The sequence below is a fragment of the Megascapheus bottae genome, chromosome 16 (genome assembly GCF_031878675.1).
Source record: "Megascapheus bottae isolate mThoBot1 chromosome 16, mThoBot2.hap1, whole genome shotgun sequence".
Classification (NCBI taxonomy): Eukaryota; Metazoa; Chordata; class Mammalia; order Rodentia; family Geomyidae; genus Megascapheus; species Megascapheus bottae.
In genome coordinates, this window is record NC_143524.1 from 8303048 (window position 1) to 8315612 (window position 12565).

The 12565-nt window shown below is 40.7% G+C and overlaps 1 protein-coding gene across 1 annotated transcript; it reads right to left on the reverse strand.

Moving 5' to 3' along the window:
* Positions 1–5450: 5450 nt before the first annotated feature.
* Positions 5451–6407, reverse strand: Or5a1 (olfactory receptor family 5 subfamily A member 1). Its single transcript, XM_090349149.1, has one exon. It carries the CDS (start codon positions 6405–6407, stop codon positions 5451–5453), a length of 957 nt encoding a protein of 318 aa, XP_090205275.1.
* Between the last annotated feature and the right edge of the window lie 6158 nt (positions 6408–12565).

Genomic DNA, 12565 nt, shown 5'->3' on the forward strand with positions numbered 1-12565 from the left:
CTTTACTTCAACATAAATCCCATCTTCTCCTGGATACTAAGTTAGAAGTCTAATATAGTAATCTCATGTTCTCATGAATACTAAGTTAGGAGTCTAATATAGTAATTAAGTATAAGCAATGTAAATTTCAGTGGGGCCATTGTAGATGCAATGGGAGTTATTAAAAAGTCACATTCTCTCTGTCTCTGTCTGTCTCTCTCTCGCTCACAGACACACATATACACAGATCCATTATGGTAACCCATGTAATGGGGAGGTATTGAAAATGAACAGGAAAGCCTGAGAAATCCCAAAGGACACTTACCTTTTGTTCACCTAGAATTTTATGCAGAATTCCCCTTTGATTCAATTTTTGTCATTGTTCAAATACCAGTTTTGTATGAGAAGTGTGACAGTGGTCAGATTGGGTCACGTAATTGATTTCCTTCAAAAGGATCAGTTATAACAATCAAATCAAATCTATATTATGTATACATATGTAGATGTGCATATATATGTATATGTATATGCATATACATGTGCATATGTATGTATGCACGTGTGCATTTATCTATCTACACATGATTCTTCTGTATAAAATGAACAGAAAACTTAGTCCCTACCCTTATTGAGTTTACTGTCTGGTACGAAAGCCAGACATGGATTATACCACATAGAACCACAAGTACAATGAGTCCAAAAATGAAGAGTGAATTGTCAGGGATTTCACTTTCTACAGTTCGCCTGGAATCCTTCCTCAGGAGACATGGCATGTGTTAATAAGACTCTTCATTTTGTTTCTAAGGGTTTTCAGAATGTCCATTCTTCCTAGTTCATAATATCTCTGAACTATGCAAGCATTGGATAGGACCACTTCTTAGGACCATCCTAATAGTTCTGAATGATGCAGTCATTGGATATGACCATTTCATGACACAGGGGCCTGAACTGAACTTGGAGACTCTGGGGAGATTTGGAGCCCCTCTGGCCTGGAGGCCAGGGGTCATGGATGGAGTTTCAGCTCAGGCCTTGCTGGTGAATGAGGTAGTGTGTCTGAGCATAGGTGTGGAGCTTCAGCTGGTCTTCTGTTCCTAGATTAGGTACTTAGATGGAAATGATGTTCCTGATTTTGGGTTCTTTCCTTCCACAGCCTCTTGTAGGAAGGTAGACCTGACATACTCAGAAAAAGCTGTGGCTAAAGTGGTAGAATGCTTAACCTTGAGACAAAGAAGCTCAGGGATAGTGCCCAGACTCTGAATTCAAGCCCCAGGACTGGCACCAAAACCAAAAGTAATCATCAGCAAAGAAACAGAACATGCACTCAGAACTAAGTTATATAACTAATTTTCTTCCTACACTGACCTGAATTCATTCTTTCCCATATCCTTCCTCAAAATTTCCTGTTATGTTAAAATACCTGTAAAGTTTTGATACATTTGCTTACATCTGTGAAAAATATCTCTTAATACACAGACATGCTATTGACTCTAATTTCTTTGCATTTTACTCACTTCAAGGAAAGAGCTCAAGGAAAGAGCTCTACCACTTAAGCCTCAGCACCACTTCTGGCTTTTTTTTTTTTTTTTTTTTTTTTTTTTTGGTATCTGTGTGGTACCGAGGAATCAAACCTAGGTTTCCATGCATGCTAGGCAAGCACTCTACCACTAGGCCAAACTCCCAGCCCCAAGCAAATACATTGGTAGATGGGTTATAGGAGGATGGAAGAGTGAAGCATTGTGGGTAGAAAGAAGAGAAGTTATTTAATACTTTCCTTGGACAATATGTTTGTCTCCACCACAAAATGTCCACCATCAGCCTAATCATGGGTATACCAGGAGAGAATGCGATAGAATGCTGCATAGTTTCGTCTTAGAAACAATAGTGCTTGAATTGGGAAGTCAAATTTTACTTCTGGCTGTGTGACTCAAGAATCAAGGGTTAATCTATGCAAAATGCTTACAAAGGGGCCTGAAGCTTACTAAGCATTCGAAACTGATTTGTTCTCTCTGTGTATATGCAGTATTCATATATTCCACATCTGTATATTCAACTAATCATGGATTAAAAATAGTCTGAAAAAATGGTTTTCTTACTGAACATGGATGTCACAATTCCCTAACCAATGTAGTATATTTTTATGGCCCTCATATTGTATTAGGTATGGTAGGTATTCTACAGATGATTTAAAGTATATGAGAGGTATTGTGCAAGTTGTGTACAAATCCTATGCAATTTTATGTAAGGGATTTTAGCACCTATAGATTTTGGGTGTTTCCATCCTGGATCCAATCCCCATATGTTCCTGAATTGTGCAAGTCATTCTAAATTTTCTTTGCTTTGGATGGAAATAGTTTTTTGTTTTTGTTTTTGTTCGTTTGTTTGTTTTTTTGGTTGGTCGTGGGGCTTGAACTCTGGATCTGGGTGTTTTCCCTGAGCTCGTTAGCTCAAGGCTACCAACCTGTCTTTTGAGCCACAGCACCACTTCTGGTTTTCTGGTGGTTAATTGGAGATAAGAGTCGCATGGGCTTTAAGGCCCAGGCTGGATTTGAACCACGATCCTCAGATCTCAGCCTTCTGAGTAGATAGGATTATAGGCATGAGCCACTGTGCCTGGCTGGATGAGAATAGTTTTTAATTTTTTAAAATTTTTTATTGTCGAGGTAATGTATAGAGGGGTTACAGGTAGCAGGTGCATTATTTTCCACACATTGATACCCTTTCTTATGTTTTTGTCCCCATTTTCCTTCCTCTGCCCCCTCCCAATCATCTTGTTTTCCCCCTTCCCTTTCCTATTTCAAATAAACAAATACACATATATACAATATGCTAGGTAAAAAAATCAGATACAGTAACAACATGAGATTAACCAAGGGGCAACAAAGGAGAAGAGAAATAACATAGTACATTAAGAACAACAATCACACAAGATAAAGCTCTTGTTTCCATATCCTAGAGATCATTTCATTTAGTCTCATCCTATATGATCTTATGTACCTAGGTTTTGAGCTATTGTAATCCTCTGCTAGGAGAGTCCAAGGTTTCTACTGGTTATGACAAATGAGCCTATGTTCCTTTGGGTCTGGATTACTTCACTTAATATGATTTTTTCCAAGTCTTTCCATTTCCTTACAAATAGGGCAATGCCATTCTTTCTGATGGGAGCATAGAATTCCATTGTGCATGAGTACTACATATTCTTGATCCATTCATCTACTGAGGGGCATCTGGGTTGGTTCCATATCTTTGCTATGGTAAAAGTACTGCAATGAACATCGTTGTGCTAGTGGCTTTAGTATGTCTTTGTTTCTGGACATTTGGATAAATGCCAAGGAGGGGATAGGAATAGTTTTAAGAGACAAAAGAATCCAGGATTCCTAAATCACAGATATTCTTATTATCTCCTTTATTATAATCATCTTATTATCCTTTTTTTTCCAGTCCTGGGCTTGAGCTCAGGGCCTGAGCACTGCCCTTGGACTTTCTCAAGGCTAGAGCTCTACCACTTGAGCCTCAGCACCATTTCTGGCTTTTTTCTATGCATGTGGTGCCGAGGAATCGAACCCGGTCTTCATGCATACTAGGCAAGCACTTTAACCACTAGGCCAAACCCCCGGCCCCTTCTTATTATCCTTTTATTCATTGGTTATACTTTTCCAGGCACGGAGCAATGAAATATGAGCAATGAAATCACATCATACCCAGTAAAACTCCATTTATGGAAAAATATGTTGGGAGTACCTGGAGCCACAGAGAAATGACAGGGATTCATCAGCAGAGAGAGGTGTAATGGTGTCCCATATCTTCCATGAGCGCTCACCTGAGGATGAGAGCCTTGGATAAGCCTCCTTGAGATGATGTAAATGAAATAGACCGTACGTGGGGCTGCAAGTGTTCGTCCATTTACATGAAGGAACAAGGACTTTACAGAAGAAATAGGTCCCAATAGAAGAGTGTAAGGAGTAATTTGGGATGTGAAGAGCTAGGACAGTTAAAATCCAGGTGGATAGGTGGCTGAGACTGGGAAGAGAAGAGTATCGTTGTGATGCCATTGCTTTTTAAAGTTGCTAGCACGCCAAGGCAGAGATTACCGTGCACAATCTTATGGCTATAATTTAACTCCACTACACACAGTTGATCATAGTGGGCTTTTTTTCCCCTTTTTTGTTGGTTCTGAGGCTTGAACTCAAGATCTTGAGCTCTTACATAGCTTTTTTTGTTCCAGGATAGTACTCTATCACTGGAACCATGAGTCTGGTTCTGGCTTTCTTTCTTTCTTTCTTTCTTTCTTTCTTTCTTTCTTTCTTTCTTTCTTTCTTTCTTTCTTTCTTTCCTTTTTTTTTGCCAGTTAATTGGAGACAAGAGTCTCAGATTTGTGTGTCTGGCTTCAACCTGAAATGATCAGAGCTCAACCTCCAGAATCGCTGCATGAGCTATTTACAGACATGAGCTGCTTCTCTTGGCTGAAAGAGGTTATTTTAAAGTTTTAAATTTTAGCATAATTTTATTGTTACTCTCAAGGTGTTACACAGAAGAGTTATAATTTCACAATTTAGGCAAGGTATGCATTTCTCTTCTAAACAATGTCACCCCTTCCTTATCTTTTTCCCAGTTCTTTCCTCCAGATCCTATCCACAAGTTGCATAGTTTATTTTCCACAGTGTATACTGAATACACCACCACCATTATCACCACTACCACCACCACCAATATAAATAACTCATGTTCTCATTTGCTGGAATTCATTTTGATAAATAATATTTATTGCTATCCTTATTTGGCCTGACTGTATGTGAATGCCTAGAGTCGTGTATAAGTTATCATGTCCAGTTATTATTATTTTTTTATAGGTCATGGGGCTAGAACTCTGGACCTGGGCACTGTCCCTGAGCTCTTTAGCTCAAGGCTACCACCCCACCCCATGAGCCAGTCCCACTTCCCATTTTCTAGTGGTTAATTGGAGATAAGAGTCTCACTGTCTTTAGTGCCTGGGCTGGCTTTGAACCTTGATCCTCAGATTTCAGCCTCCTGAGTAGCTAGGATTACAGGCATAAGCCGTGATGCCTGGCTTATCATGTCCAGTTTTTAGATCTACCTTCCACATATGAAAGAAAACATGCACCATTTGTCTCTCTGATCTTAGCTTACCTCACTTAACATGATTTGCTTTAGGTCTACCCCTTTCCCTGCAAATGGTACATACAATCTTATTCTTTCTAATAGACCAGTAAAATTCCACGGTGTATATGTCCCCATTTTTTGGATCCACTCGTCTACTGTAGGGCATCTGGGTTGTTTTCATAGCTTGGCTATTTGAAAGAGGTTATCTACGATGAAGGAATTCCTTTCTCTTTTTGGACATGCACAGTGGACTCAGTAGGGTAGTGAATATGGCTGATGTGGAGAGGCCTTGGATGAGAGGCCCTTCCCTTCTCCACCCTGAATGCAACGACGGTGTACATCTCCAGCCTCACTTAGAAAAGCACTTTCTTCTTCTCCATCACTTTCCACAGGGCCTCCTTGATTTCCTTATTCCTTAAACTGTAGATGAGAGGGTTCAGCATGGGAATCACCAGAGAATAAAACACAGACACCACCTTGTCCCTGCTGAATGAGTAGCTGGCGCGGGGTCGCAGGTACATGAAAAGGGCAGTCCCAAACAGCAGAGTCACCACGGTCAGGTGCGAGGCACACGTCCCGAAGGCCTTCCACCTCCCTTCTGCAGAGCGGATCTTCAAGACAGCAGCCACTATGTAGCTGTAGGAGGTCAGGAGGATGAGAAATGACATTCCCCCGACAACAGCCACCACGAGGAAATTCACCACTTGACTGAGGAAGGTGTTGGAGCAAGAAAGTGCCAAGACCGGAGGGAGGTCACAGAAAAAATGATTGATGATGTTTGGTCCACAGAAGTGGAGTCGAAATATGGAGATGGCCTGGATCAGGGAGCTCAGGAAGCCACCGGCATATGCCCCAGCTACCATCCGTAGACAGACACCCTGGGACATGATGGCCGTATAGAGAAGGGGGCTGGAGATGGCTGCATAGCGGTCATATGCCATGGCTGTCAGGAGGATGCTCTCAGTTAGACCCATGCCAACAAAGAAAAAAAACTGGGCAGCACAGCCTAGGAATGAGATAGTCTTCCTCTCCCGGAAGAAGTCAGTAAGCATCTTAGGAGCCACACAAGAAGAGTAACAGATGTCAATGAAGGCTAAATTGCTGAGGAAGAAGTACATGGGGGTATGCAGACGGGTGTCACCTCTGATCAGATAGATGAGAGCCAGGTTCCAGGCCAGCGTTACAAGGTAGATGCCCAGGAAAGTCACAAAGAGTCCAGCTTGGAGTTCTGGATGGTCTGCAAATCCCAGGAAGATGAACAGGGCCACTGATGAGCCATTCCAGGCCTTACTTGAAGACAGGTTTCCCATGCCTCACAAGGGCTGATCATGACAGTCTACATTACAGGGCTAGGTTGTAGCTCAGTGGCAAAGCGCTTGCCTAGCAAGTACAACGTCCTGGGTTCGATTCACAGCAACAACAAAAAAATGAAAACACAAACGCAAACACCATTTAACAACAACAACAAAGCCCCCTTCATATTGCAGATGGAGTAAAAAAATAATTAAAGATGCATGTTAGGAAAGCAGAGGATTACAGTATAATGGCTTTTTTTCTGTCCCTCCTCCTTTCCTTTTCCTTCTCACTCTTCCTCCCAGTCTCCCTCTCTTGTTCTCTCTCCTCTTTTCTTTCTTCTGTCTCTCAGTCATTGCCTTGAATATTTAAGCAGCAAACTATAGCTGAGAGGATTTTGGCTTTGGGTTCAAGCATTTCAGCAACAACTCTCACCTGCACAACTCACTTGAAGAACAGAGAAATTCTCAAACGTGTTAGGAATTGTGAATTGGACACTGGTGGCTCATGCCTGTAATATTAGTTCTCAGAAGGCCAAGAGTCAGAGGATGATGGCTCAAAAACGGATGCAGAAAAGTTTACCAACTTCCTCTTCAAAGTAACCACTAAAATGCATGGCTCAAATGATTGAGGGACAGTTGAGCCTGCAGGCTGAGAGAGTGCAAGGCTCTGAGTTTAAACCCCAGTACCATCTATAATAATAAAAAAGACATTGTTTAAGGGATCTGAATGCAGATAGAAATATGGGCAGCAGAAATCATTCAGATGAGGTCTCTGGTGGAAATGAAGAATATCGTATTTGTAATCAGAGATAAGGACTTCTTCACAATACAGTTACAAAGACCTGAGTTGGGTCTGTGTGCTGGTGAACTTAGGAGGGATGGGTTTGTGTGTCTGACAGAAACTTCTAAGTACAATATAAGAAGTGGCTGCATGAAAGGTAATGACTTATTTTCATTGATTGTGCTGAGGAGTTCTGAAAACAAGACTTATCATTTAAAAGGAAGCAGATGTATTGTGTTGAAGTTAAATTCACTTATCTACAACTGCCACTAAAAAAGTCCTTCATCATTAGTAGCCTTTGATGGTATGCACTGGAAATTTTATAAGAGAACATTAAAAAAATTAAATCTTTCGGGGCTGGGAGTTTTGCCTAGTGGTTAAAGTGCTTGCCTAGCATGCATGAAGACCTGGGTTCGATTCCTCGGTACCACATACATAGAAAAAAGCCGGAAGTGGTGCTGAGGCTCAAGTGGTAGAGCTCTAGCCTTGAGAAAGTCCAAGGACAGTGCTCAGGCCCTGAGCTCAAGCCCAGGACTGGCAAAAAAAAAAAAAAATTAAATCTTTCCCCCAAAGTATATTTTCTTGGGGAAAAAGAAGCATTTACTAGGTGATAACCATTGAACTCTAAATTCCTTTTTTTTTTCTATTTTTTTGGTCTAGAACTTGAAATCAAAAGATATAAAAATAAGTCTGCCTAGGAAAAAATTAAAAACATAAAAAAGGAAGTGGAGTAGCAGAATTTGGACAATTAGCAGTCCAGTCATATGAAGAATGAAAAAAAAATAGATTCCTACTGAAAACAGGAGAACAAGGTAATATGATGCTAATCATCAAGATAATAGGAAAAAGTCCTCCAGGGCTCTTCAGATTATGACTGGGGTGGGGGTGGGGATGGGGATGGGTGTGGGTGTGGGGGTGTTTGCCATCCCAGATTCAGAGCTCCAGGTGAACAGAAGACCTTCAGGGCACAATTTCAATGGGCTGACAAAATGGACTACTTTAAGATTCTGCTCCCTTACATCTGGGCGGGTGATCATTCTACTCCAGCCATGGCTGCATTTGGCCTTGGCTGAAGTTCAGGCTGCAGCTCTGGAGGATGCAGTCCGGTAATTATCTTGATGATGTTCACCAGGGGGAAAGGCAAGTGTGCACAGAGTGCAAATGCTGCCGGGAACTGTTTAGGAGCTCAGGCAGAAACCTGCCATGGGCACAGATCTGCTACAGAGAAGCTCTGGCAAACCATGGCTAGTGGAGCCATTGGAATTAAATCATTATCTCCAGTATCTCAGAATTTCACAACTAATGGCAGCCTGAAGCACAGTCCTGAGAAAGTCATGGGCACCCTATCCAGGGAAGTAGCTGCATGGTCTGAGCCTAGGAACACTGCAGTTCAGCTGTCATTTTCCTGCTTCCAGCACATGGTGTGAAAGATAGGTGTGGTCTCTGTTTCACTTGCTCCTCTACGTCCTTTCTTTCACTCAAACATGCACTTGATGGCAGAAACTGAAAATCCTTCTAAAGGACAGGAGATAATGTAAAAGGAGCCAAGACTTTAATTCAACCATTGAGATTCCAATGGTAAAATTCAAAGCAGCTAAAAAAAAGGGGAGGGGTTTGGAAGGTTAAAGGTCTTTATACGGTTTGGAAAATATGGAATATGAAATCTACCTAGAGTACAGACCTTCCAAATTATTCTTCAGACACTAATTAAAAACCGGGGACTATGTTTAGTGGCACAGAAATTCTTTCAGTTTTTTCTTGTTCTTTTACCAGTTGCAAAGGCTTGCATGTACTTTAGAAGCTCATCAAAGGGCATTACAGCAGGATCAAAATTAGGCTGTAACTCTAAAGTCAGGCTCTTTAATGTCTTACTCTGTGGCATCTCTCAAATTATCATGATGAGAAAAATGTCCATCTTTAGAATGAACTTAGCTTTTGAAAAGACTTTTCATAGCTGGCTGACCTTAGTATTCAATAGCATGCTGGGTTTGCCTTTCACACAAGTTTGATATATAATTAACACATTGATAAAGTTAATATGTCAGTTCATGTTTTTCTGAGTCTTTAATGATCAATAATTAGCTATTAGAGAAAAATGTTACTTTTCTTGCTAATATGACTCATTTAAAACATACTATAGAAGAGTGTCCAGTCTCTAAGCATGCATTTACAGTGAAAAATCATGCAACTCCTCCACCAATAAATCAAGAACACAGAATTACCAGAGGTAGAAAACAATTTAGGGTGAATCTTGAATTTCTATCTGTCATATTGAATTTAACTTTTAAATTGGATTAAAATAAAGGCTCACATGCAAAGAAAATAAGAGTAATGTGAGTTTTAGAAGATTTTGCAAGAATCTAAAATCAGTTAATTCAACGTTACCACATTCTACTTAAAAACACAAATGCCAGTCATGAATTTTTCAAAACCACTGTGAATTTTGAAAAATATATTCCTGAAAAAAAAGATGAGTTTTCAAACCAGGAAAAGATGTCAAGGACTGTCTAATATTTGTTTTCAGGTAAAGGAAATGTTTCTTTCTGATAAATCCCTTAATTAACTATACAATTCCAAGTAGTATGAAAAAGGCAACACTAAAGAAATAAAAAAGAGCAGTGTTTGCCAAAGCTTCAGGAAATCAAGGCAGAGCACACAGGACAAACTCTTCTATATGGTGCCATAATGGTGAGAACGTATCATTAACGATTTGTCTGAACCTGTACAATGTCCAGTGCCGAGAGAGCCCCATGTAAGCCACAGGGTTTGGTGGTCTTGTTCAACCAATGTAGGTTTATCAACGGCAGCAACTTGTTTTAGTATGTTGATGGTGGGGCTCTATGTTAAATCTCTCTTCTGCTCAATGTTACGATGAACCTAAAGCTGCTGTAAAAGTAAAGTTTTTCTTCAAAAAGCTCTCTCCCCTGTAAAACAGACTGGGCAGATGTTGAAGGAAAGGCAAACATGATGGAAAAGTCTAACAAGAAACACTAGACGCCAAATAGTCCTTGGCCCTCTAAAAGGGCTTGCAGGTAAAGGACATTCCATGAGTGATGCAAGTTAATCTTGGTAGGATGATTAAAACAAGAAACAAAAGACAGAGATTGCACTTACCTCCTCCTTCCTCTTCTGTCTGCACTGATCTGCCCCCTTTTGTGGGCTGTCCTACTTGGGAAAGAGTTTAAGCAGATTACAGTGGTGAGCACAGCGCTAATGATTTTTGAGATGTTACTTCAGACTGTTTACTCAAGGGTCAAAATGACTACTTGGGGCAGAGAGGTGTGTTTACAGATAGAACAGTGGAGGGAATGGAGGAAAAGAGATACAAAGGGAGGAGGGGGGCTGTAACTCTGGTGTCCACACTTATCTATATTTGGGGTTGGTTTTGAAGGTGTTTCAAAAGGAGTTGGGGATACACTTAGGGGTGGTTCCTTTCTCTTCTCTCCTTGGAGATGTTTTCTTACCTTTGCCCTGGAGGGTCCTTACTAAAGAGAAAAAGATGCATTTTCCAAACTTCAAGGCTTTGTAGTTAATTGCTCTCTGGGGTTGTGGAGAACACAAACCACTAGAACTGTTTCCATCTCCATAATCATGTCCTTCAGTCCTTCGAGGCTAATCAAGGTATCTTCTGGCAACACTTGAGGAAGAAACTCATGAGAGTGGAATCTAAGGACAGGATGAACATTCTGCTGCAGCAAGGCAAGATTGCCTGCATGTGAATATAAACTTACCAACCTCCCTCCATTCCTTCATGCAACCTTTTTTTTTTATCCTGAAGTAGGTGAAACAGATGAAACTTACTGAGATTCAACTCCATGCTAAGCTCATGCTTTGAGATGGAATCCAAAATGTGCCTTGCTAGGATTCTCTGCATCTTAAAACTATGAAATATGCCAGGCGCTGGTGGCTCACACCTATAATCTTAGCTACTCAGGAGGCTGAGATCTAAGGATTTGTGTGTCAAAGCCAGCCTGGGAAGGAAAGTATGTGACACTATTTCCAATTAATTGCCAGACAACAGGAAGTATAGTTGTGGCTCAAAGTGGTGGTACAGTGGTAGCCTTGAGCAAAAAAAACCTCAGGGACAGCAAGCCCTGTGACCAACAGAAGAAGAAACAAAAAACAAGAAACAAGAAAAAAAAAAGAGTACAAAATCTGACTTGCTTTTATGTTCACTTAAGAGTTTAATCTAGCTATTTTAGTGAGACTATTTGAATCGGTTTGAAACAAAGCCCAGAGAAAAACCTAAGCTTAGTGCCCATTTTATTTATTTATTATTTATTTATTTATTTATTTATTTATTTATTTATTTTTGCTGTGATAAAAACTATATGACAAAGAAGCAACCTAATGAATAAGGGGGCTAAAGACTTAAAGAGAGACTCCTCAGAAGAAGTAAGAATGGCTAACAGACACATGAAGAGATGTTCAACCTCCCTGGCCATCATAGAAATGCAAATCACAACAACGTGGAGGAAGCCCAGTTCAGAGGAAAGGAAAAGACTTATTTCCCATGGGTTTTGTTCTGTCTGGGCCCCCAGCTGAGGGCCAAGGGTAGAGGCTTTGTCCCAGCCCACTGAACAGTGGCAGATCTTCCACAGTTGCTGGATTCCAATGCTGATCTATTATCCTTTGAAAACTATTTTCCAGTTAATATTTAAAAATAACTTTTTATTAGCATACCTTAATTTACCAAAGGGGATTTGATTGTGATACTCCCACACACGCATCAATATATCCTAGTCAATCAAATATATCACCCTGCTATTCTGAAACACTTTAACCCACACAAACTCATACCTGAACAATCGTGCTGGTTCGCTGGTGGCTCACGTGGCTGAGATCTGAGGATCATGGTTGGATGCCAGCCTGGACAAGAAAATCTGTGAGCCTTTTTATCTCCAGTTAACCACCAGAAAACTGAAAGTTGCACTGTGGCTCAAATGGTAGAGCATTAGTCTTGAGGAAAAGAGCTCAGGGATAGAGCTCAGGTTCTGAGTTCAAAGCCCCATAACTGACAAAACAAACAAACAGAGAAATAAAACAAAGGGAGATATTAAAGTGGCTGGGGTATAACTCACTGTTAGCACATTTGCATTGTGTGTTTGAGGCCTTAGGTTCAACCCTAGCACTATAAAAAGCCCTCCTCCCCCCAATAAATCCCCATTATCTGTCTAGCTCAAATATTTCTGATTTACAGTTTGGATCTGTGGTGTGTGTGTGTGTGTGTGTGTGTGTGTGTGTGTGTGTGTCTCCCAGTATTGGGCCTTGAACTCAGAGTCTCACGCTCTTAGTTGGATTTTTTCTTTTTTCTTTTTTTTGCTTAAGGTTGGTTGTCTACCACTTGAGCCACAGCTCATCTTCTGGCTTTTTGCTGGTTAATTGGAGATAA